The sequence below is a fragment of the Erpetoichthys calabaricus genome, chromosome 1 (genome assembly GCF_900747795.2).
Source record: "Erpetoichthys calabaricus chromosome 1, fErpCal1.3, whole genome shotgun sequence".
NCBI classification, from domain to species: Eukaryota; Metazoa; Chordata; class Cladistia; order Polypteriformes; family Polypteridae; genus Erpetoichthys; species Erpetoichthys calabaricus.
In genome coordinates, this window is record NC_041394.2 from 17,440,000 (window position 1) to 17,467,954 (window position 27,955).

Consider the following 27,955-nt stretch of genomic DNA (forward strand, 5'->3'; position numbering starts at 1 on the left):
AGGCCACCACCTTCAGTCTTTATCTTGGTAGAACATTGACTTCATGTCTGCCATTAGTGCTACTGGCACCTTTCTGAGTCTTGGAAGGACGCCAATGAGAGTGTTAGTTAGGTGAGGGCCTTTTAATAATTGTTTGTTAAGTGAAGTCCCCTGGTAGGTGGCTGTGCAATCAAAGACCACTCAAATCTTATTTTTCTTTGGGTGATACACATCGTGATGTGGGATGTACCACACCCTGCCTTCATTGCAATTTAGGCTTTCTTTGGGTACCTTGACAGCGTAACCCTCGTCAATAATGTCTTTCACGAAAGGCTTTATAGTCTTCGTGAAAGCCTGAATTTTTGCTCAGTTTTCTCTTGAGCCCAATAGCACGCTGTTCAGCAATACGGCGATTGTTCGACATTTTAAGTGTTTCATCCTTCAAAGGCAAAATTTAAGCAATAGTGGCCACCTACCAGTCTCGCAGATTCGGAGGCTATGTGCATGAACACGGTGTCCTCCTGTGACATCTCCTCTTTCTCTTCACAGCTGCACTCCAGAAATTCTGTGTTGTACTGTTGTAGAAACACATCTTCAATTTCCGTTATTGACACACGATTGACTGAATGTACAGTGCATCCGGATTCCCAGCGCATCACTTTTTCCACATTTTGTTATGTTACAGCCTTATTCCAAAATGGATTAAATTCATTTTTTTCCACAGAATTCTACACACAACACCCCATAATGACAACATGAAAAAAGTTTACTTGAGGTTTTTGAAAATTTATTAAAAATAAAAAAACTGAGAAATCCCATGTCCATAAGTATTCACAGCCTTTGCTCAATACTTTGTTGATGCACCTTTGGCAGCAATTCCAGCCTCAAGTCTTTTTGAATATGATGCCACAAGCTTGGCACACCTATCCTTGGCCAGTTTCGCCCATTCCTCTTTGCAGCACCTCTCAAGCTCCATCACGTTGGATGGGAAGCGTCGGTGCACAGCCATTTTAAGATCTCTCCAGAGATGTTCAATCGGATTCAAGTCTGGGCTCTGGCTGGGCCACTCAAGGACATTCACAGAGTTGTCCTGAAGCCACTCCTTTGATATCTTGGCTGTGTGCTTAGGGTCGTTGTCCTGCTGAAAGATGAACTGTCGCCCCAGTCTGAGGTCAAGAGCGCTCTGGAGCAGGTTTTCATCCAGGATGTCTCTGTACATTGCTGCAGTCATCTTTCCCTTTATCCTGACTAGTCTCCCAGTTCCTGCCACTGAAAAACATCCCCACAGCATGATGCTGCCACCACCATGCTTCACTGTAGGGATGGTGCCAGGTTTCCTCTAAACGTGACGCCTGGCATTCACACCAAAGAGCTCAATCTTTGTCTCATCAGACCATAGAATTTTCTTTCTCATGGTCTGAGAGTCCTTCAGGTGCCTTTTGGCAAACTCCAGGCGGGCTGCCATGTGGCTTTTACTAAGGAGTGGCTTCCGTCTGGCCACTCTACCATACAGGCCTGATTGGTGGATTGCTGCAGAGATGGTTGTCCTTCTGGAAGGTTCTCCTCTCTCCACAGAGGACCTCTGGAGCTCTGACAGACTGACCATCGGGTTCTTGGTCACCTCCCTGACTAAGGCCCTTCTCCCCCGATCGCTCAGTTTAGATGGCTGGCCAGTTCTAGGAAGAGTCCTGGTGGTTTCGAACTTCTTCCACTTACGGATGATGGAGGCCACTGTGCTCATTGGGACCTTCAAAGCAGCAGAAATTTTTCTGTAACCTTCCCCAGATTTGTGCCTCAAGACAATCCTGTCTCGGAGGTGTGCAGGACTGATCAACAGTTACCGGAAACGTTTAGTTGCAGTTATTGCTGCAATGGGGGGTCACACCAGATACTGAAAGTAAAGGTTCACATACTTTTGCCACTCACAAATATGTAATATTCGATCATTTTCCTCAATAAATAAATGACCAAGTGTAATATTTTTGTCTCATTTGTTTAACTGGTTTCTCTTTATCTAATTTTAGGACTTGAGTGAAAATCTGATGATGTTTTAGGTCATATTTATGCAGAAATATAGAAAATTCTAAAGGGTTCACAAATTTTCAAGCACAACTGTAAATCAGTGGAGTCGAATCTGGAAGTCAATGCTTATTCAGGGACAAACTTCTGGAGGAGACAGACCTTGCCCTAGGAGTGCACCTTACCAAGCCTAGACAGCAATACCTGAGTCTGTTTCATGTTACATTTACTACTCATGTCCGATTTTTAGTAAAGTAATTAAACAGGGTGTCCAGGGGTGTCCACCAACCCTTACTCTGTTCTTCAACTCTCCTTTCATGACTTCTATGTGTTCATTCATTTTCTTACCAGCTAATCCAGCTGACAAAAGCCAGAAACATTTTAGATGGAATGTCAGTCCACTTTCTTTACTGTTTTTTGATAATTGCGTTTCAGGGGTCAGCAGATCTGAAAGAGAATCTGAGAAATGCTGTCCAGTTGGTGCCTCCAACCCTAGGAGGTCACCAGAGCTTACAAACGGATATATTGGGGTGGCTCCAAATGACCAATTGAGAAGAGGAAAAGCACCTGACAGGACTTGCTGGGTCTCTCTGGTCACCCAAAAAAAAAAAAAATCAATAAATGACTTGGGATAGATAGATAGTAATACATTAAAGTGGTCTGAATACTTTCTAAAATCACTGTAGCAGTTTTTTTCAGTCTTTTTCAAAAGTTTAATTAAAAATTAAATAATAATCTTATTATATTATAACAAACAAGAATATATGAGACTCTTCAATTCCACCCGGGGGGGTAAACGTTAACATTATATAAAGTTATTGTCTGTTTTTACTTGCATTATTATCAATCTTAATTTAATATTGTTTTTGTATCAGTAAGGTGCTGCTGGAGTATGTGAATTTCCCCTTGGGATTAATAAAGTATCTATCTATCTATCTATCTATCTATCTATCTATCTATCTATCTATCTATCTATCTATCTATCTATCTATCTATCTATCTATCTATCTATCTATCATATAGTGCCTTTCACATATCTATCTATCTATCTATCTATCTATCTATCTATCTATCTATCTATCTATCTATCTATCTATCTATCTATCATATAGTGCCTTTCACATATCTATCTATCTATCTATCTATCTATCTATCTATCTATCTATCTATCTATCTATCTATCTATCTATCTATCTATCATATAGTGCCTTTCAAATATCTATCTATCTATCTATCTATCTATCTATCTATCTATCTATCTATCTATCTATCTATCTATCTATCTATCTATCTATCTATCTATCTATCTATCTATCTATCATATAGTGCCTTTCACATATCTATCTATCTATCTATCTATCATATAGTGCCTTTCACATATCTATCTATCTATCTATCTATCTATCTATCTATCTATCTATCTATCTATCTATCTATCTATCTATCTATCTATCTATCTATCTATCATATAGTGCCTTTCACATATCTATCTATCTATCTATCTATCTATCTATCTATCTATCTATCTATCTATCTATCTATCTATCTATCTATCTATCTATCTATCTATCATATAGTGCCTTTCACATACATCTATCTATCTATCTATCTATCTATCTATCTATCTATCTATCTATCTATCTATCTATCTATCTATCTATCTATCTATCATATAGTGCCTTTCACATATCTATCTATCTATCTATCTATCTATCTATCTATCTATCTATCTATCTATCTATCTATCTATCTATCTATCTATCTATCATATAGTGCCTTTCACATATCTATCTATCTATCTATCTATCTATCTATCTATCTATCTATCTATCTATCTATCTATCTATCTATCTATCTATCTATCTATCATATAGTGCCTTTCACATATCTATCAATCTATCTATCTATCTATCTATCTATCTATCTATCTATCTATCTATCTATCTATCTATCTATCTATCTATCTATCATATAGTGCCTTTCACATATCTATCTATCTATCTATCTATCTATCTATCTATCTATCTATCTATCTATCTATCTATCTATCTATCTATCTATCTATCTATCTATCTATCTATCTATCTATCTATCTATCTATCTATCTAAGAAACCCCTCTCAAAAACACACCAACTTAAAGAAAATAAACCGTCTGACTTGGTCACACTAGAACAAGAGGGGAGACGGAGATGTACTCTCAAGAGAAGGCAGCATTTTCTATGGCTCTTCTTCAAATGATTTTTCAATAATATGTACAAACTAATCACTTACAACACATATATTTACATAGATAACACCTTTATTGCTTCAGTGTTACATTTCACTTATTATGGTCATTTTACACCCACCTCATTATAAGTCTGCAAATGGTTTAGTCTGCCTTTTTCTTCAGTTCTTCATTTATTATTGGATTAGTTTGATGGAGCTTGAGGGTGGTGATGTCATCTGTGTTACTTCTCTGCACATAACGCTGCTGATTTGGAGCTGGAGGTAATTCATTTATTAAATATGACATTAGTGAGTGAAGTGTCAGGAACTGAAGGACGACACATGGAATTAATCACATCATATCATATCATATCATAGTATGTGAATTTCCCCTTGGGATTAATAAAGTATCTATCTATCTATCTATCTATCTATCTATCTATCTATCTATCTATCTATCTATCTATCTATCTATCTATCTATCTATCTATCTATCTATCTATCTATCTATCTATCTATCTATCTATTGTCTTTCCTGCCCACTTACCTCCCTCTGTAGTTGTTCTTTCTTTTTCTGACTATTATCTCGGTGTGACCGTTGTGGATTTCTGCCTGTACGTTTGTAGGCATAGGTGTGCAGTGTGTGCTTGTATTGTTGTGCATTTATGTATAAAGTGCCTCCTTAGAGTATCTAGACCCCTTTTGTGTTTTAACATTTTCTTGTGCCACAGCCCTGTTCTAATATCATCTACATATATAATTCACTAAGCCGCCGCCAGCGCAAGCAAGACACCCATGGAAGCACGCAGGACGGAGCCACACCCACCAACTCTAAGACCATTGGATACGACGACAACTCGCAGAGCCACGCCCACCAACTCGGACGCAGCAACTCACAAAACAGGGCGTCATTTGCGTTCGTGTCTGCTACACTCCACATGCACCTCTGAAGAAGTATGTTTGTCGCGGATGTGAATCGCTGCATGCGGCATGTAAAACAGTTTGCGAGGGGTATCCCATGGTCTTACAGTTGGTGGGCGGGTCTCTGTTAGTTGCTCTTGCGAGCGGGCACATGACCAGGCAGTGTGTATGCTTCGAGAGCGAGGGTGGACGCGACAGCACCATCTAAGGAGAATCATATTTGTTGTGGATGTTTTCCGCCCTCCGCACGCGCCTGCCGTCCAGCCCCGTCCCTCACTCTGGGAGGTGGGGGCGCGGCGGCGGTCCTCTAGTTTTCAGTCACGGACAATCATATGTTGCTCTCTCCAGAGTTCCCTTACAGTCATATCCTCAAACCCACCCCATAAGAAGAAGCATGTTTGTTGCGGATGTGAATCGCTGTATGCAGCATGTAAAACAGTTTGCGAGGGGTATCCTATGGTCTTAGCAGTGTCTATGCTTCGATGTGAATCGCTGTATGCAGTGTGTAAAATGTTGTATTGTATGTTGCCCTCTCCAGAGTTCCATCTTTTCATTCACCTACAGTCATATCCTCCAAACCAACCCCATTTGGACAACTGTGTCTTTCAGGAAGTGTTCACCCATCAATACATAATTATGCAGCGTATGCTACGCCACGGGTTGGCTAGTTTAAATTATTTTTTCCCTCATGAACTAACACTCCAAGCCCCACAATAAGAAAGTGAAAACAGGAATTTAGGATTTTTTTTTGTGCACATTTATCAAAGATAAAAACCTAAAATCTCACATTGACACAAGCCTTCAGCCCTTTGTCATTTGACATTTGACTCTGGTGCATCCCCTTCTCTTGATCATCACTGAGATGTTTTCACTCCTTGTTTGAAGTCCACCTGTGGTGAGTCCAATTTACTGGAGGTGATTAGTAAAGGGACATATCTGAATGCAGAAGCTCCTACATAAGAGTGAAACCCAAGCCATGAGGTCCGAGGAATGGCCTGGTGAGCTCATAGACAGCGTTGTGTTGAGAGTGTGGAAGTCATCTGCGACACAGACAGACACAGTGACACAAGTTCAAAAGCACACGCTTTATTTCTTTTCCTTTTCACAACGCTCAGCACAATGCAGAATTCACTGAACCAAAATTGCTCAGTCCCTTCTTCCTTTGTATTACTTTTCTTCTCTCTTTCTTTATTTCTCTCTCTTCTTCTGCCGCATACACTCCTCTCTGCAAGCTCTGTCCTCCTCCTCCTGACTCTGGCTCTTTGGACGGAGGGAATTGACCTCTTTTATGTTGCACCCAGAAGTGTTCCAGGTGCTCTTCGATCACCCAGAAGTGCTGCATGGGCACCCAGAGATACTCTCGGTGCACGTGGATCCTCTTCTGGCAGTCCAGGGCTCTGCAACTGCCCAGGCATACCCTGGTGGTGGCCATAGGCCCCAGTAGGATTGAGCTTCCAAGTTGCTAGTCCGTGACCCTGATACAATCCAGGGGGTTTTGCTCTCTCATGTTACAGGGGAGGTATTGCCCCAAATATGTCCTCTCCCCTGGCCCTTCCATCACAGGAGCGTACTGGCTGGGCAAGGATCTCAGCCGTCTGCCACAAGAGACACAGATCTAGTGAAGGCTACAAAAGATGTCAGCAGCATATAAGGTTCCCAAGAGCACAGTGGCCTCCATAATTCTTAAATTGAAGAAGTTTAGAGCAGCCATGACTCTTCCTGGAGCAACCTGGCCAAAATGAGCAATCACTGGACAATTGCCTTGAGAAGAGAGGTGACCAAGAACTCAATGGTTACTCTGGCTGAGCTCCAGAGAACCTTTTTGGAGATTGGAGAAACTTGTAGAAGGACAACCATCACTGTAACATTCAACTGATCTTAGCTTTATGGCAGAATGACCAGACAGAAACTTGTTAGAAAGCCCACTTAAGAGGGAGTGAAAAGGCAGCTAAATAACTCTTGGATTCCATGAAACAAGGGTCTCTGGTTTGATGCCACCAAGATTAACATAATGTCTTGGTGAATCTAGGCACTGTTCATCATCTGTGCAATACCATTCCAATGGTGAAGCATGGTGGTAGGAGCACCAGAGTCTGGAAGACAAGTCAGGTGTGACAGGTGGCCACTGCCATTACCCAGCCGGGACACCAACTGGATGGAAGGACCTGGGGAGAGGGCATCCATAAGGCACTACCTTGACCCGGGACACAAGAGGGCAGCCCTCCTGGGAGGCTGTGGCATGACAGATTCCCATAGGGCATACTGGGAGTTGGAGTTTGACAAAGCCCTGCTGGGTTCTGTGGGGGCCGCTTTGGGGAGCTGTAGAACCCTACTTTGGGTTTCCATCCCACCTGAGAGTAGTTCCAGTTAATCCCGATGAACCACTTGGAACACTCCTAGGTGTAACATTAACGGATCTGCCTCACTCCATTGGAGGAGAGGGAGTCGGAAGCTTGATTGTGGAGGAGTGGAGGCGGAAGGGTCTGTATATTTGGTGGTCTTTGTACTGAGCTGTTGTGGGGTGCGACTGTTGTGTCTCTGCTTGTCTGTGTCACGGTTTGGGTGGCTGGAACACCCCTGCTCTCCACACAGGGTTGAGGGAGAGCTGAACAGAGCCAAGTACAGAGACATCCTTAATGTTAACCTGCTCCAGAACATAACGGACCTCCAAATTGGCTGAGGGTTCACCTTCCAAACGGACAATGACCCTAAGCAAAAAGCAGTGACAACACAGCCTTAGGGACATCACTGTGAATGTCTTTGAGTGGCGCAGTCAGAACCTAAGCTTGACCCCAACAGAAAACTTAGTGGCTCTGACCTGTGTAATGGTAACATTTTCAAGTTCACTTAATCCAGGGTTAGGGTGGGATGAGGGAGAGAAGATCCTATGCCAGCAGTGATGTGTTATAAATGGCCTCATTATTCATTTTTTATGCATTATTCTGTATCCGTGAGGTTGACCACTCGTTTTGGAGCTTTCCTGAGTCATTAATTCAGAATATTCTGGTTAGTTTTTTGATATAAATTTGCATTTGTTTTTCTTCAATTTTTACTTTCTCATATACAAAATATAGGGAAAGTATTGTAATCGTCAAAAGATTTGATGTCAAGATTTTGATGAATTTTGACGTTTTAGACCTCCCTGACCTTCTCGTATACGAAGTGTAGGGAAAGTACTGGAAGCCTCCAAAGATTCCATTTCGAGACTTTGATGAATCTCGACGTTTTAGACCTCCCTGTCTTTGGTATTATGTCTGTGTGTGTATCTGTGTATGTAAACATGATGACTTGAGTACGCTTTCACTTAGGTCAACCAAATTTTGCATGCAACTGTTAGATACAAAACAGATTTCTATCAACTTTTGGGCTATTTCCGTTAATCGGAAGTTGTACTTTACCTTTTATTCATCCAGCTGCATAGTCTGATTTATTCAAATTTACTTTTATAATAATTGTTCAATATATTATTAATTCGATTTGATTTGTTGTTGATGGTTCTTTAATGTACATAATATAAAATTATAATCATTGTCTTGCGGTTTACTCCGCAAATATCCATCCCCACATCTGAGTATACGAGAAAGTCGAGAAGGGTCCACTCCCAATTTTTTTGTACCGTTTTCACTGCCATCTTGCTTATTTACGATCACTGCTATTTTATCTTCCCATCGTTAAGGCAGCTCCCGTGTTGCTAGGAGTGGGTCCTCAGGGGTCATGACCTGCATTAATGTCTCGTTGGGTTTAATAAGTGACATATGAGATTGTTTCTCTATCCGAGTTTACGGATTCCAAAATCCCGTTTTGATCCTCGACACTTCTGACTTTCATTTCGGTTTCCTCTCTTGCCTGTGATTTTTAGATTTTCACTTTTGCATCGCGTTTTGACTTTGACACTGTGCAGTCGATCTTATGGTTTGGAACCTTTTCTGATCCTGACTGTGGCTCTTCTCCCAGTTGTCTTCAAAGAAGACCCCAATCTGACTGACTCACTATCAGTACACCAAAGAAGCAAGTCGGGTACCAACTTGGCACTCTCACACATTCGGCTAATTTCGAGCTGCCTACCAACCTAACATGCACACCCGTGGGATCAGGGAGTGAAGCCCACACAGGGAGAAGGGGAGAACAAGTAAACTCCGGACAGATAGCGACCAGATATTGGGATTTGAACCCCGGAAGATGAATTCTTAAGGCCGAACTACTAACCACTTGGCCAATCTGAAAGGAAAAAGCCGCAAAGAACAGAATGATACTAAATGACTCTTGGAGGTCAGAGGGGTCGGACCTCACCTGTGGCAGCAGATTAGATTTTTAGATTTCAAGACATCCTGAAACTTGCAGCCCAGCACTTGAACACAATGACATGGAAAACAGAAGCATTAACTCTTTTGGAGCTAATTATTTCTTTTCCTTTTGTCCCAGGGCTGAATATTTTTCCAAAAAACTGTTTTCTGAAAAGCACACAAAGCAATGGTTTCACACATACTGTAAATCAACATAAAATACTCAAATATGACAAATATCACTCTGTTTTATGTTCCATGAGACCCTACAGTATGAAAACTCACACACTTATTACATACCTGTTTGTCTCATCACTCAAAAGCTGAAAGGCACTTACTGGGGAAAAAACAGCTTGAAGTAGTCGAGTGGCTGGCAATCCATAGTGTCCACAAGCAGGCCACATCATTTGGTGAAGTCCAGGATCCATTTTGCCTTCCATGGATCAATGTCTGTGTAGTCCCCCAAGGGCGAACATTGGCGTAGGTGTTTCAGCCACACGATCAGCTGATCCAGGTATATGTCTTTCATTTTTCGATTTTCAGATCTTTTGCATCAAAATCGGTGTTCAATAAGTGTCTGCGCAGTCCTTCAAGGCAAACATTGCCGTAGGCGTGTCAGCGGGATGATCAGCAGGGAACTGATCAGCTGATGCAGGTACATGTCTTTCGTTTTTGACTTCCAGATCATTTGCATCAAAATTAGAGTCCAATCAAGACACTATATAAAAGCGGTCGGGATTGTCCTTCCGTCCCGTGAGTGCAAAGTGTAACGGTATTCTGCTTATCACAGACTTACTACTTGCGGCTTGTGGTACGAAGCGACGCGATGTGAGCAGAGTTCTTGGAGATTAGGTAGGCTACCAGTAAACCCCTGATTCTCTAACGAATCGCAAATGAACGAATGGCAATCACTCTGTGTTCTATTTAATCGTTTGAGGGATGACAAACGATGGAGAGTGGGAGGGTTTTGGGAAGGTATGGATTTAATTAAATACATATATCTGTATTTATATTAATTAATATAGTTATGTCATTTAAGTACATAATGTCCATGAGTTGCTGCAGTTATATGTATGACATATATTTGAGTGTAAAGGTGCAGATGAAGTACATAGGAACTAAAGAAGTCATAACATGGTAGATTACAAATAGTTAATCAAATATTTCTTTATACACAACATTTGTAGTAAAGATGGTGTCTTGTCCTTGAATGAGTTTTCCTTGGTATGGAATACTTACAACCTTAACATTAACGTCACATGAACGCCGAACTCTTGAGAAGGCCACATAAAGATGTCCATGTCCAAATACAGGCTCAGAGAGGTAGATGCCTACTCTGTCCATGGTCTGTCCCTGGGATTTGTTGATTGTCATGGCAAATGCAGCCATAATGGGAAATTGGCGTCAGTTTAAGAGGTAATTCCAGGTCAGAACTTGTAAGGTCAATTCTGGGAATCAAAACAGTATTGGTAGTATGCGATCCTGTAAGAACTTTTGCTTCAATAACAGTTTCTGTCATGGTGTTGACGACTAACCGTTTCTTTTTGGAGCCATGACTCCGTTAGCTATACGTCGTTTACTGTTAGGAATTATAATTGCACTTACTTTTAATACGGGGCGTTCGTTTATTGTTATTATCCATCTGGTCTCATGTCTGTGTTTTCTGTGGTTGTACTGTTAATAATGTATTACTGTAATGTGATTCAAATATGCTGTGTAGTGTGGACCTTTGGGGATTCCGTACTATCTCCGGTTTGACTCTGGGGCGGGGCGCTGAATCCTCTTGTCTTTGTTTTTTCTGTGGCTGTGTCGTTAGCTATGGGCTCGTTGTTTTATTTCTTATTTCCGTTAGTTGAGCTCTTTCATTTTTGAGCCGTGACTCCTTTGCTTGTGGTGTTTCAGAAGCGCGTTGTAGGCACTTACGCACTATGTGTCCTGCGTCCTGTGTCCATGACCGTGTGCCTGCGTTCGTGCATCCGGTTTACAACCTTCGGTTAGTAATATGGATTTTTAGATTTGTATACAGTCGATCTATGTTCCTACCCTCACCTATGGTCATGAGCTATGGGTAGTGACCGAAAGAACGAGATTGCGAATACAAGCGGCTGAAATGAGTTTCCTCCGCAGGGTGTCTGGGCTTTCCCTTAAAGATAGGGTGAGAAGCTCAGTCATCCGGGAGGAGCTCAGAGTAGAGCCGCTGCTCCTCCGCATCGAGAGGAGTCAGATGAGGTGGCTCGGGCATCTGATCAGGATGCCTCCTGGACGCCTACCTGGTGAGGTGTTCTGGGCATGTCCAACCGGGAGGAGGCCCCAGGGAAGACCCAGGACACGCTGGAGGGACTATGTCTCTCGACTGGCCTGGGAACGCCTCGGGATTCCCCCGGAAGAGCTAGAAGAAGTGGCCGGGGAGAGGGAAGTCTGGGCATCTCTGCTCAAGCTGGTGCCCCCGCGACCCGACCTCGGATAAGCGGGAGAGAATGGATGGATGCAAAGAAATTTTGTCCTGCCTTACTTCTTCTAACTTGGTCACTTTATTAGCAGTCATTCATTGACTTTTGCGACACGCCATTGTTTTTGCGCTGATTCTCCGTGGAATATTTACACTATCCGTGGAATTTCATGCAAAAGCCCCCGTGGTGACCGTGCTGAGTTTACGTGTTGCAGTTGCATTTATCCGATTTTATACATTGTAGAGAGTTACAAAGTGATTCTAATCATTTATTTTTTATTAGTATAATTAATTATTTGTCAAAATAAATTTTAAAATAAAATTGTTCTTCGAAGAAGATAGTTTCCAGTAAAGGTGGCATTTGCAATGACAATAAATAAATCACAAGGACAAACTGCTGATAAAGTTGGAATATATCTTCCACGACCAGTATTCGGCCATGGTCAGCTCTATGTAGCATTTTCAAGAGCAAAGCGCTCTGAGGACGTAGTTGTCCATGTACTGGACACTCCACAACAGGGAAAACTGATAAAAGGCACTAATAGAGTTTTCACACCCAATATAGTATTCAAGGAAGTTTTCGAAATTATATAGAACAAAAGTTTAAATTTTGTCGCAAAAATAACAGAAACTATGAGTATTAAAGTAATGCGGCTCAGATTCAATGTAACCAAATTAATGAGTTGTGGTAAATTAATTTTATTTTTCACTATATAAAATATAAAATTGATCTACATATTGAATTGCCTTAAGAAGTGGTCGACTTAAAAGTCGGTCGCATTAAAAGGCGGGTGAGCCTAGTTTAAAAATAATATGTTGTGAATAAAATCAGCCACGGACACACAAAAAGGTTTGGGGCAGCCACCCATACAGTGGAACCTCGGTTTGCGAGTAACTTGGTTTACGAGTGTTTTGCAAGACGAGCAAAAATTTTTAATAAATTTTGACTTGATAAACGAGCGAGGTCTTGCAGTACGAGTAGTATGTATACTCTTTGTCTGCTGAGCGTCATGTGATCACAACTCTCTCGCTGTGGGATTGTGGGTAATTGTCTCCTAATCTCCGTCTGTGTCGGTGTGCCTCACTCATATTGTCAACATCCGTACGAGCGTATAGTGTTTACTACAGCATTAGCATTGTGACTGTGTGTGCGCTTGTGTGTGTGTGTGTGCTCGCGCGCGCATGTGTGATGTGACATGTGAGTCCCCGTCTTGTACCCTAAAACATGAAGCTAAGTCTTAGTACTTTAGCAACGGTTATTTATTGTAGCGGGATCTGCCGCTCTTCTATACACAGACACAACAGTCAGGCAGGGCCCTGCGCGTTTATAATGCTCCTTGTTCCTTGTATCACCCATCGACGGCAGCCGCTTATAGCATGTCTGCGATCTTTTCTGATTCGCTTTTACGGCGAACTGCTACAGCGCTGGGAGACTGCGATTGCTTTGGGATGCTCTTCCACGTGTCGTCCCGTTGGGTGCAATCCCACAAGAGTTTAGAAACTCACTCACACCAGCCATGATTCTTTTCAAAGGTAAAGTGCAAGTTAATTTGTTTTATGTATTTTTACTTTATATTTTGTATTAATCATTTTTATATGAATTGTTTTGGGTTGTGGAACAAATCATCTGAGTTTCCATTATTTCTTATGGGAAAATTCACTTTGATATACGAGTGCTTTGGACTACGAGCACATTTCCGGAATGAATTATGCTCGCAAACCGAGTGTTCCACTGTGTATTATACCTGGCTGCACTGAAGTGCACAGGTCGAGTTCTCAAGTTGAACAGATTTCTTAAGACAAAATGGCGTCTTTATAGACTAAGTCCCAGAAGTGATGTCATCTTGGATGCTGGGACCAGAAGTGATGTTTCAAAATGGAACTGGAAGTGGCGTCTTTCTGGGTGCCAGAACTGGAAGTGACGTCTTTCTGGGTGCCAGAACCATAGGTGAAGTCTTTGAAGAGAAATCAGGCAGGTTTTCTCGTATTTGAATTTCAGAGAAAACAGAGGAAGGTTCTAGAGAACTCTGCCATCCCCTGGCCTGGCATGGAATTACCTTCTGTAGGTCCACTCATCTTCCTCCTATTTGCACATGCGTGACAACGCAAAACATAAATAAATAATATGCACATTATTTTGCTTTGCGTGTTCGTTTCACTCTCTTGCCCAATCTCAATGTCATTCTAGACATTTTTAGTCTACGCTGCGGTATAGCGGGTCCGCGGCTACAAGAAAATATGGGCAGGTTTTAAATCCATAAAGTCGTGTCAGACTCTGTGGGCGCGACTGCACAGTCGCGGGGAGTTAATGAGGTAGTTGGGGCGATTGTTCTCAATTGCTTCATTGGCTTCCTGCGGCGTGTGATTTAGGCGCTGTGCCCACAGAGACAGGGGTATATATATATACGAGCCGGCACAGAGGGATGAGAGAACATAAAAGAGAAAAAATGATGAAAAAGAAAGAGGTTAAAGGACGGAAAAAGGCAGTCATAGGAGATGATCGAGACAACAGGAAGGAGAAGGCAGCTCGAGCTGGGGTGCTGACTAAGCATTGTAGAGTGGGGCGAGCGGGACATAACACCTCTGGATCAGAGGAGCGACTGTTTGAGCGCGAAGGAAGGCGGGAGGTGTGCCGACCTTGGACAGTCTGGCTGCACAGTGTGGTGACAGCCATGACGAGGTTCAGCAGAAAGGAGTTCGTGCTGCAGAGACTCCGCCGGCAACGCCTGTGATGGGTGAGCTGAGGAGACAGAAGGTGGTGGGCTGCGATTGGGTGAAGACAGACTGCATTTTAACCTCCATTTTAACGGATTTATTTATTGATTTTATCTCCACGTTTCATTGATTTTATGGATTTGGTTTTTTTGAACACTGCACAATGGACACTTTTTTTTGGTTTTACTTTTGTTTTGGATTGTGTTTTTTTTAATAAAAGCACCTGACCATTTTACACCATCCCCTGGCATCAATGAGATTTGTCCTCATTTGTCAGCTCATCTCGGTCATAACTATCGACGGTGTTGGCTCAGCAGACTCCCATATACTGTAGGTAGCGAGAGTCTGTAGGGGACTGGCATCGTCACATACGCTACTCATGCACATGCAGGGATTCAATGTCAAGTCCACTCGTCTAACAGTCGTCCTAGCAAAGAAGGTCTACCTATAACATAAAGGTGAGTTTTATCTGTTTTTAGGCGACACCCGCCTTCAACCCCTTGTGTCGACTTTGTCGACATCCACCCTAAAAGAGTTAAACAGTGAATCAGTATGAGAGAGGAGAGATTAGGTTGCTGCACCCACCACATGACAAACCACCTCAGGATCCCAGATTAGGACCCGAGTGTGTTGCGGTAGAAGTCCGCTGCTCAGAGAAGGCATATGGAGTCTCAGGAAGGCAGCAGAATCGAGCTTTATTGCATGATTCATACATGGACTCATATCAAGTGAATAGGGCACCCAAGGATGGGCATACCATATTTTTATTACAGTTCTTATCATAAAACCCATTTGTCATCCTCATCTGACTCCCAATCATCTCGTAGCTTTGAACGTGCCTCCAATTAGCTTCACTATTATTTCCCAGACTAATGAGGACAGTGCTTTGTCCTGCTCATCACGCCCCCTTGGCAGGTCTTGACCATTACCTAATGCCCATCACCTGACCCTATGTCCATCATCTGACCGTAACTTTCCAACATTACTTCTTACCCTGCGCAGGTGTCTGAGACCCGTTTATAGATCAGTTCCCACCAGTGAGTCCAAAATCAAGCAGGCCCAATCAAATAAATGGTTTCTTGTTGCACAAACATCCCTCAAGGCTAGAGGTCTCCAAGACAATAGCTCTGTTTCTTATGGACCACACTTTCCTTGGCTTGTCATCACCTGTCCAGGCTGACAGACAGGGAGGAAGAGGCCGTCATCACAAATGAAAGCAAGAGGACTATCAGGCTTCCTCAAATGGTTAAGACCTCAGTAGCTGCATTTCTTAAAACAATGGCCTGTTTAGCCTTCCCAAAGTGCGCAGTGTCCTTGACTAAAGTTTCTTAAGTTTAGCAGCAGGATAATGGTGGTCTGCAGCTGCAAAGAGGAAAATTATTAAATATGTAGGCAAGGGTTTTTTATGGTTTAAACCTTACTATACTAGCGTGCATTAGGATATAATACTTATTTTCATACACTATATTGCCAAAAGTATTGGGACGCCTGCCTTTACACACAGATGAACTTTAATGGCATCCCATTCTTAATCCATAGGTTTTAATATGGAGTTGGCCCACCCTTTGCAGCTCTAACAGCTTCATCTCTTCAGGGAAGGCTTTCCAGGAGAGCGTTTGTGAGGTCAGGCACTGATGTTGGACCAGAAGGCCTGGCTCGCTCGCAGTCTCCACTCTCATTCATCTCAAAGGTGGGATTTGTGACCAGGAGAGCGTTTATGAGGTCAGGCACTGATGTTGGACGAGAAGGCCTGGCTCGCTCGCAGTCTCCTCTCTCATTCATCTCAAAGGTGTTCTATCAGGTTGAGGTCAGGGCTCTCTCTATGCAGGCCAGTCAAGTTCCTCCACACCAAACTCGCTCCTCCATGTCTTTATAGACCTTGCTTTGTGCACTGGTGTGTGCATGTGCAGTCATGTTGCCATCCACAAACTCTTCACACAAAGTTGGGAGCCTGAAATTGTCCAAAATGGCTTCATATGCTGAAGCATTAAGAGTTCCTTTCACTGGCACTAAGGGGCCAAGCCTAACCCCACACCATAATCCCCCCTCTTGGCACAATGCAGTCAGGCGAGTCCCGTTCTGTTGGCTGGACTCGTCCATTAGATTGCGTGATTTGTCACTCCAGAGGACACGTCTGCACTGCTCAAGAGTCCAGTGGCGGTGGGCTTTACACCACTGCATCCGACGCTTTGCATTGCACTTGTTGATGTCAGGCTTGGCTGCAGCTGCTCGGCCATGGAGACCCACTGTCTCTACACTGCACTGTTGTTGAGCTTTGTGAGGTCTGTAGCTATTAACTCTACAGAACATTGGTAACGTCTGCACACCTCAACATGCGCTGTCCCCTCTCTGTGATTTGACATGGCCTACCACTTTGTGGCTGAGTTGCTGTTGTTCCCAACTGCTCCCACTTCGTTAGAATATCACTAACAGGTGACCGTGGAATATTTAGTAGCGAGGAAATTTCGCAAATGGACTTTCTGCTCAGGTGGCATCCTATCACGACACCAGGCTTGAATACACTGAGCTCCTGAAAGCGACCAATTCTTTCACAAATTAGAACAATTTAGACGAGAACAGGCCATTCAGCCCAACAAAGCTCGCCAGTCCTATCCACTTATTTCTTCCAAAAAAACATCAAGTCGAGTTTTGAACGTCCCTAAAATCTTACCGTCCTCCACACTACTTGATCGCTTATTCCAAGTGTCCATCGTTCTTAGCGTAAAGAAAAGCTTCCTAATGTTTGTGTGAAGTTTACCCTTCACAAGTTTCCAACCGTGTCCCCGTGTTCTTGATGAACTCATTTTCAAGTCACCGTCTCGATCCACTGCACTAATTCCCTTCTTAATTTTAAACACTTCAATCATGTCACCTTCTAATCTTCTTCTCCTTAAACTGTAAAGGCTCAGCTCTTTTAATCTTTCCTCATAACTCATCCCCTGTAGCCCTGGAATCAGCCTCGTCGCTCTTCTCTGGACTTTTTCTAGTGCTGTTATGTCCTTTTTGTAGCCTGGAGACCAAAACTGCACCCAGGACTCCAGATGAGGCCTCACCAGTGTGTTATACACTCTAGAGCAGGGGCATTCAAACTATGGCTCGCAGGCCAACTGTGGCCCGTGGTTCAGTAGAACCTCCTGTGACTTGTACTCCACACATCAAGGTGCTATATAACCTGACATTCTGTTAGTCTTCTTAATGGCTTCTGAACACAGTCTGGCAGTTGATAGTGTCGAGTAAACTACAACTCCTAAATCTTTCTCATAAGGTGGACTCTTGATTTTCGGACCACCCATTGTGTATTCAGACCTCACATTTTGACTTCCTATGTGTAATACGTTACATTTACTGACATTAAATTTCATCTGCCACAAATGTTTGTAGAAGCCGTCTGTATGCCAAGGTGCTTGAGTTTTTACACCTGTGGCCATGGAAGTGATTGGAACTCCTGAACTCAATGATTTGAAGGGGGGTCCCCAATACAGGTGCTGGTCATAAAATTAGAATATCATGCCAAAGTTGATTTATTTCAGTAATTCCATTCATAAAGTGAAACTTGTATATCAGATTCATTCATTACACACAGACTGATGTATTTCAAATGTTTATTTCTTTTAATGTTGATGATTATAACTGACAACTAATGAAAGTCCAAATTCAGTATCTCGGAAAATTAGAATATCAATTAAGACCAATGCAAAAAAAGGATTTTTAGAAATGTTGGCCAACTGAAAGGTATGAACATGAAAAGTATGAGCATGTACAGCACTCAATATTTAGTTGGGGCTCCTTTGGCCTGGATTACTGCAGCAATGCGGCGTGGCATGGAGTCGATCAGTCTGTGGCACTGCTCAGGTGTTATGAGAGCCCATGTTGCTCTGATAGTGGCCTTCAGCTCTTCTGAATTGTTGGGTCTGGCGTATTGCATCTTCCTCTTCACAATACCCCATAGATTTTCTATGGGGTTAAGGTCAGGTGAGTTTGCTGGCCAATCAAGAACAGGGATACCATGGTCCTTAAACCAGGTACTGGTAGCTTTGGCACTGTGTGCAGGTGCCAGGTCCTGTTGGAAAATGAAATTTGCATCTCCATAAAGTTTGTCAGCAGCAGCAAGCATGAAGTGCTCTAAAACTTCCTGGTAGACGGCTGCGTTGACCTTGGACCTCAGAAAACCCAATGGACCAACACCAGCAGATGACATGGCACCCCAAACCATCACTGACTGTGGAAACTTTACACTGGACCTCACGCAACGTGGATTCTGTGCCTCTCCTCTCTTCCTCCAGACTCTGGGACCTTGATTTCCAAAGGAAATGCAAAATTTACTTTTATCAGAAAGCAGCAGTCCAGTCCTTTTTGTCTTTAGCCCAGGCGAGACGCTTCTGACGCTGTCTCTTGTTCAAGAGTGGCTTGACACAAGGAATACGACAGCTGAAACCCATGTCTTGCATACGTCTGTGCCTGGTGGTTCTTGAAGCACTGACTCCAGCTGCAGTCCACTCTTTGTGAAACTCCCCCACATTTTTGAATGGGTTTTGTTTCACAATCCTCTCCAGGGTGCGGTTATCCCTATTGCTTGTCCACTTTTTTCTACCACATCTTGTCCTTCCCTTCGTCTCTCTATTAATGTGCTTGGACACAGAGCTCTGTGAACAGCCAGCCTCTTTAGCAATGACCTTTTGTGTCTTGCCCTCCTTGTGCAAGGTGTCAATGGTCGTCTTTTGGACAACTGTCAAGTCAGCAGTCTTCCCCATGATTGTGTAGCCTACAGAACTCGACTGAGAGACCATTTAAAGGCTTTTGCAGGTGTTTTGAGTTAATTAGCTGATTAGAGTGTGGCACCAGGTGTCTTCAATATTGAACCTTTTCACAATATTCGAATTTTCCGAGATACTGAATTTGGGACTTTCATTAGTTGTCAGTTATAATCATCAACATTAAAAGAAATAAACATTTGAAATACATCAGTCTGTGTGTAACGAATGAATCTAATATACAAGTTTCACTTTTTGATTGTAATTACTGAAATAAATCAACTTTGTCGTGATATTCTAATTTTATGACCAGCACCTGTACTTTTGGCTATATAGTGTATATGCTTATGGTTCTCTTTGAATATATGCTGATCACCAACTTTAAGAATACTCTTTTCTACAAGTGCGGCCATGCAACGGGTGACACCTCAGCACCACACTAATTCAGATGGAATGGAACAGTGGGAGGTGTTTTTATTTATGGTGACTGGAGTGCCAATTCTGCCACCAACCCCCATATTTTTCCAGCAAGTTTTCTTGGATGCAGCAGTATGGCCGTATTTTTATATGTTTACTTCATTCTGAAGGTTTTCATTTCAAGTGAGTGATGCTTCTCCTTAATGGCATCAGAAGAGCACTGCCAGATATCCTCACACCACAATGAAGATGAAACAGAGAAAGTGGGGAGAAGTGACGTTTTCTTTTCCGATTTTTGAACAGGGCACAATGATGGAGGAGAAGCCGGACATCAGGAAAGATTCGGAGTTGGTGGTGCACAATGTTAAAGCTTACCTTCTGAAGTCCAGCACCAAATCCAAACTGAATCTGTAAGTATGTGGATAATCTGCCTGTGACAGGATTTATCATTTTCACTCCCTCTGATTTGACTTGAAATGTCGTACCAAAAATAAGACCTTTATGGTGTTACATTCTAGAGCAGTGGCGTCCAAACTACGGCCTGCAGGCCAACAGTGGCCAGTGGTCCATTTGCCCACATCCATCCATCCATTTTCCAACCCACTGAATCCAAACACAGGGTCACGGGGGTCTGCTGGAAACAATCCCAGCCAACACAGGGCGCAAGGAAGGGAACCAATTCCGGGAAGGGTGTCAGCCCACCGCAAGACACACACACACCAAGCACACACTAGGGCCAATTTAGAATCACCAATCGACCTAACCTGCATGTGTTTGGACTGTGGGAGGAAACCCACGCAGACATGGGGAGAACATGCCAACTCCACGCAGGGAGGACCCGGAAAGCGAACCCAGGTCTCCTAACTGCGAGGCAGCAGCGCTACCACTGCGCCACCCCATTTGCCCACAGCAAATTATAAAAAATATAATGAAATATGGCTCACACACAAAACTTGTTGTTAACTGTATTGTACTTCTTAGGTTTAACACAAGGCTGTTTTGATCAAGGCAGCATCTTCACAAACAAGTGTAATCAAAGAACAATTTTGCAACGAGTGACCAAAAATGGCAGAACCAAAGAAATGCACAATAGCAAGTGAGTGCAGAAAATTTCAGACACGGTGGGAAAATGAATATTTCTTCCTAGAAGTCAAAGGCAAGTGTGTCTATTTGATTTGCAATGAAACTATTGCAGTGATGAAAGAGTATAATGTGCGTCGACACTACGACACCAAACATCCGACCTACACGTTCTACACTGGTGCCGAGTGAGAACAGAAAGTTAAGCAAATGGCAGCTAGTCTGCTAGCTCAACAGCAGTATGATAGCAAAACACAAGAAAATGCCACATTAGCCAGTTATGAGGTCGCGCAACTCACTGCACCTTTCTGAGATGGTGACTTCATGAAACAGTGCCTCACTAAAGTCACAGGAATAATGTGTCCGGAGAAAATGTAGGAATTCAACAACGTGCACTTGGTCACAAACGCAGATGAAGATTTGTCAGCTAACTTAAAACATTAAGTGTCAGGTAAAGCTTGTGCTTTGATTTTTACTCGAGCACTCTGTAATACAATAAATGAAAACCCATTAAGTGACATATTAAACAGATACACTTACTACAGGCTCAGCCCACGTAGTAGTGAAACAGGACAGCGAGGAGGACCCTACCCAGATCCCTACTCCCGACATCACCTCCCCTCGGCACATAACGCTGCTGATTTGGAGCTGGAGGTAATTCATTTATTAAATATGACATTAGTTAGTGAAGTGTCAGGAACTGAAGGACGACACATGGAATTAATCACATCATATCATATCATATCATAGTATGTGAATTTCCCCTTGGGATTAATAAAGTATCTATCTATCTATCTATCTATCTATCTATCTATCTATCTATCTATCTATCTATCTATCTATCTATCTATCTATCTATCTATCTATCATATAGTGCCTTTCACATATCTATCTATCTATCTATCTATCTATCTATCTATCTATCTATCTATCTATCTATCTATCTATCTATCTATCTATCTATCATATAGTGCCTTTCACATATCTATCTATCTATCTATCTATCTATCTATCTATCTATCTATCTATCTATCTATCTATCTATCTATCTATCTATCATATAGTGCCTTTCACATATCTATCTATCTATCTATCTATCTATCTATCTATCTATCTATCTATCTATCTATCTATCATATAGTGCCTTTCACATATCTATCTATCTATCTATCTATCTATCTATCTATCTATCTATCTATCTATCTATCTATCTATCTATCTATCTATCTATCTATCTATCTATCTATTATATAGTGCCTTTCACATATCTATCTATCTATCTATCTATCTATCTATCTATCTATCTATCTATCTATCTATCTATCTATCTATCTATCTATCTATCTATTATATAGTGCCTTTCACATATCTATCTATCTATCTATCTATCTATCTATCTATCTATCTATCTATCTATCTATCTATCTATCTATCTATCTATCTATCTATCTATCTATCTATCTATTATATAGTGCCTTTCACCTATCTATCTATCTATCTATCTATCTATCTATCTATCTATCTATCTATCTATCTATCTATCTATCTATCTATCTATCTATCTATCATATAGTGCCTTTCACCTATCTATCTATCTATCTATCTATCTATCTATCTATCTATCTATCTATCTATCTATCTATCTATCTATCTATCTATCTATCTATCTATCTATCTATCTATAATATAGGACACTTGTTTTTATGGATTATTTACTGAAATCGAGATTCACTGCACTTTTTGTGTGAACACTTGTTTTGTTGATTTTTAAATACAAAGCACTTTGGCACTTTGTGGAAATATCCCCTGGCTTCATTTGTGAATTGTCTTCATATGTCAGCTCATCTTGGTGACATTACCGACGGTGTTGGGTTCAAGAGCTCCCCGAAGTCGGATGGGAGCGTAGAGCAGAACCCGCATCGTCACACTTTCATATCTATCTATCTATCTATCTATCTATCTATCTATCTATCTATCTATCTATCTATCTATCTATCTATCTATCTATCTATCTATCTATCTATCTATCTATCTATCTATCGGAAGGCCTTCCATCGTTTCTGACGGCTCATTTTGAAGATGCTAGGGAGTGGAGTCTCATTTGTGTTTTTGCTTTGCTTTATTGCTTTTGGGATGTGTGGATTTTTTAATCCTGTGCTCTGTTTTTGGATTCTGTGTTGGGACTTTGTTAGCATGGTGCAGTGGGTAGCGCTGCTGCCTCACAGTTGGGCGACCTGGGTTTGCTTCCCGGATCCTCCCTGCGTGGAGTTTGCATGTTCTCCCCATGTCTGCGTTGGTTTCCTCCGGGTACTCCTGTTTCTTCCCAAAGTCCAAAGACATGTAGGTTAGGTGGATTCTAAATTGTCCCTAGTGTGTGCTGGGTGTGTGTGCCCTGCAGTGGGCTGGCGCCCTGCCTGAGGTTTCTTTCCTGCCTTGTGCCCTGTGCTGGCTGGGATTGGCTCCAGCAGACCCCCGTGACTCTGTAGTTAGGATATAGCGGGTTGGATAATGGATGGATGGATGGACTTTGTTAGCATTGGATTGCTTTGCCTTCTCAGGCAATTTTTTTGTGTTCTTAGGAGCTTCATGGATTTTGAATGTTTATTCAAAATAACTTATTTTATAAAGATTATTCAAGACCCTTTTTTGTATCTAGTCGGGGTTTTGATGGTAGTCCCACCCCCAAATCCGAGGGAAACTTTAGGAACTGCCGAGTCCTGACATCCCCATTTATTTGATACCAAATAACAAATAAAAACTGAACTTGATGGCAGCCATAATTGAAAATTCAAGGTGCATTGGACGGCTCCACCAAAAAAGGGTTCCTTTTATGGATGGTCTGGTTTTTGTCTGGAAGCTTAAATGAAGATGACTTGCTTTAGGGACCGTCAGGTTATTATAGCACTCTGGACATTGTGATGAGGTCAGTTGCCCTCCCCTAGTGACTTCTTGGGCTGCAGGTGGAAAGGGAGAAACTGTTAGTTTGTGCGCCTCCTCTCATCTTCTTGTGGTACCGCCGTACAGCCTGAGCCATGAAGGTGATCCCCAGGCACATGTGTGGAAAGTGGCATTCATAATCACAAAAGGGACAATGTAGATGTTGTGCTGTTAACCTAGATGGCACACTGCCTAGCAAATGTTTTATTGAAGTTTGTGTTCACTGATAATGGTATCCTCCCATCAGCCCCAGCACACTCCTGTTGCCTAATAGGAACTGTAGTCCTGGTTCAACCCTTCACAAATGGGATAAGGTGTCTAATGTGCGGGAAGGAGCTTCACATAACTTACAGTACCAGTGTAGTGGGACTGATGTTTGGTATTTTCAGGAAAAGAATGAAGTCCCTTAGAAAGAGGGTGAAGCAGTCAGTCCCACAAAGGCCTCACTTCCAAACTGTTGGCCATTGTAAGAGGAGTTTGTAGTCATGGCCTCTGTTTTTTCGTGGGTTCACACACACACACACACACACACACACACACACACACACATACACACACACACACACACACACACACACACACACAACAAAAACCTCTTCAGTTCACTGATTTGCACTGTTTTTACTGCTAGTGACCAGGCGTTAACCCCTAATTCTGGATTCTAACAGCCCTCTAAATTAATCTTCCTTGTCAGTGTGTTGAGCTAAAGGAGAAACTCCCTCATCTCAAGGCACAAAGCACTTCTTGGTGATGTCAGCTGGGCCCCCTCCCTCCCTCCGTCCATCCCTCCCTCCTTCCCTCTCTCCCAGCCTTCACATCACTGTGCATCCATATCCAGCAGGGGGCACACTGTCTCCCCTGCAATGTATTTCTTGATGCAGAGCAGACTAGAGGCAGTTCCATCCCTTTTGTAACCATGGTGGAAACAATTGCAAGAGAGTGTGTACAGAAAGAAATTTATATATTTCACTTACTTTAAAAGATAACATTCATTCCCAATAATATGATGTATAATCAAGTATTCATACACATTCAATACAATACAGTACAATACAGTTTATTCTTGCATAGCCCAAAATCACACAAGAAGTGCCGCAATGGCTCTTGACAGCCCCCCAGCCTTGACTCTCTAAGAAGACAAGGAAAAACTCTCAAAAAACCCTTGTAGGGAAAAATGGAAGAAACCTCAGGAAAGGCAGTTCAAAGAGAGACCCCTTTCTAGGTAGGTTGGGCGTGCAGTGGGTGTCAAAAAGAAGGGGGTCAATACAATACAATACAGAGAACAGAACACAAGTAATCCTCAATACTATAATAGTAAAATAAAAATACTACAAGTATGGAGCAGAATTTAATGGTAGATGTTGGGATATAGTGGGTTGGAAAATGACTGACTGACTGATACCTCTCTATTATAATAAAAAAAATTTTGGGACGAGACTTGACTTTCTCAGAGAGACACTTTCATGTCCCGCGAGATGAGACTTTGTGCCAAGAGATTTAACCACACCCAGTGCTGGAAATAAAAGACAAAGAGTAGAAGACAAAGTAGAAAGTCATAAAAGAAGTCAAAAAACGGTGCGATATACATGCAGAGCGGGTTAGAGATAATGGAATTACGAAAATTCAAAAGTCTCAAAAAGTGATAGTAAAGATCACATTAGCGCAAACAAATGGAAATTATTACTCGGTGAAATAACGGACCAGTGAAAAGAGATTGAATATATTGTTCGGATTTAAACTTTAAGTCAGAGACTTGTAGATCATCTAATTCGTGTTGCCATCAGGGAAAAGTAATGTTTCTTCCCAATGAAGAGGCCTATCTGCGAGAATTAAAAGATTTGTTGTTTGGTGAAAGTGAAATCTCACAAGGGATAATTTCAAGCCCCGCGAGACAAGAGCTTATGAAAAGAGACTTGGAAAAGTCCCGCCCACATAACCACGCAGACGGTTCAATCATTTCTCATTTGTGTGAATCCTATTGTGAGACATATTTTGTGTAGAGAGAAAGAAACGATATTCACTCACGGGCAGTTATACGTTGCATTGTCATGATGTAATTCCAAACACGGAATCAAAATTCAATGTGATATTGACGAAAAGGTAATTCCAAATATTGTTTTTACAGAAGTGTTACAGTAAAAGTGTAAGTTTAAAAAGTACAGTGGAACCTTGGGTCACGAACGTCTCGGAACACGAACAAATCGGGTTACGACCAAAAAGTTCACCAAACTTTTGCATCTGTTCACGACCACACACTCGGGTGACGAACAAGCCAGTTTCCCTTCCGGTTCGTACGCGCCGATGATTTCCACACGTGTTCAGTCTCTCCCTGTACAGTAGATTGTTCTCGGTCAGACGTGCATCGCGCAGAGGGACTTTACCTCAAAACTGTAATCTTCTCTCCACCCAGCTTCCTTCATGCCAGAACTCGACTCATTCAAGGTTACTTTTTTTGGTTGTTTATGGTTAGTTTTTGTATAAATTACGGATTTTTCAAATGTTTATTTTTTTCCCTGTGCTTAAAACTCATTAAAAAAAAAAGTGTTTACAGCGAGCGGTTCGTAAGGCTGTACTGTGAACTCTTGCAGTGTTAGTTTTCTCTGTTGTTCAAGGTTTTCTCAGTGTTATTCAATGTTTTTACATTTAGTTTACTATTACACTGTGCATTCTGTGGTATAATTAACTATTTTTGTGCTTAAAAATCTTTAAAAAATATATTTACATATAGTTCATATGGTCTGTAATGGATTAATTGTATTTACATACAATGCTGTGGGGGAAATTAGTTTGGGTCACAACCAAATTGGGTTGCGACCAGAGTTTTGGAACGAATTACAGTTGTGACCCGAGGTTCCACTGTATTTGAGTATAAACTTCAAATGAAGAATGAATGAAAGCGTATAACGCCACCAATACCTCTAATGCAACATGAAACATAAATACAGAGCAAGTTAGAGATTATGAAAGTACTAAAATTGAAAAGTCTCAGAAAATTGATAGTAAAAATCGCAATAGCACTAACAAACAGAAATTATTACTCGGTGAAATTACAGAAAAGCGAAAAGAGATCGAATATATGGACATAGGTGATATGACATAAGTATGTAGATATTGTTTGACTTTAAATTTTAAGTTGGAGACTTGTAGATCGTCTAATTTGTGTTGCCCTCAGGGAAAAGTAGTGTTGCCTCCCAATGAAGAGGCCTATCTGTGAGAATTAAAAGTTTTGTTGTTTGGTGAAAGTGAAATCCACATATATGAGTGGCAGAGACAGAGGTGTGACCACAACATCATGAGTGGGTGGGCATTTGGCTTGTCTGGGGGGGGGCAAAAAATTTCCATCCATCCATCCCCATTTTTGTAGGGGGGTCAAATAATAATGGCATCATAGTTTTATATAACATATAAAAGCAAAAATTGTGGCATAAATCATAACCTATTCTTCAATAAAATTAACAGAGGCAATGGAACTTGTATTATTATTTTTTGTGAACAAATATAGAACTACATCTACAAGGTAAATATCAATAAAGTCAAATGAATACAACATATGAGAGCAAGAACAGAAACGTGGCTTATTGTAGTCATGGGAGGCTCCAGCGTTTAACCTGGATATTATCTACAGGACCAGTCTGCGGTTACTCTTGGCAAATTCTGAAATAAATTCATTCATGTCTAGATTTTCTGTGATGTTTTTCTCATGTCCCAGAATGACTAAATTTCTCTTCCTTGAATGCAGCATTGTTTGGCAGAGTGGAGTGAGAATGCGGTTCAAAGTAAAGAAAGAGCTTTCGCATGCAGCTGAAGACACACCAGTGATGAGTGCTGTGATGCAGACATGGCTCTGACGTGCGGGACACTAGACGCGTGTTTGTGGAAGCCGCCACCGTCTTTTTCTAGAGCTTTTTTCCAATTAGTGTAGCCGTGTTTGGTGAAGATGTCCTCGCGGTCCGAATTGGAAACACTAAATTCGTGGCAGGCAAAGCAAAAGCTGCCATCACGGACAACAGAATATTCAAGCCGTGGTCGAGACTGATACCAGCTTGCACTAAAACATCTGAGTGTCTTTCTGAATGTGCGCTTGGGATAATTAATTAAAATGGGCTGGGATGGGCTATCCATACTTAAGTCAGGCAGACCGGACTGTATATTTTTTTGAAGGCAGAGGTTTGGAGTACCCGACACGGGCACAGAG

General features: G+C 41.9%; 2 protein-coding genes across 2 annotated transcripts in view; both read left to right on the forward strand.

The window, feature by feature from the left end:
* The window catches only part of sympk (symplekin), a 581,858-nt gene that overhangs the window by 126,227 nt on the left and 427,676 nt on the right, over positions 1–27,955 (forward strand). The window lies entirely within an intron of this gene.
* Positions 20,050–27,955, forward strand: part of LOC114665744 (radial spoke head protein 4 homolog A-like) — a 52,732-nt gene continuing 44,826 nt past the window's right edge. The window contains exon 1 of the mRNA XM_051934190.1: positions 20,050–20,153. Within this exon, the coding sequence (XP_051790150.1) occupies positions 20,053–20,153 (101 nt within the window). The 5' untranslated portion in view covers positions 20,050–20,052. The remainder of the gene's footprint in view (positions 20,154–27,955) is intronic.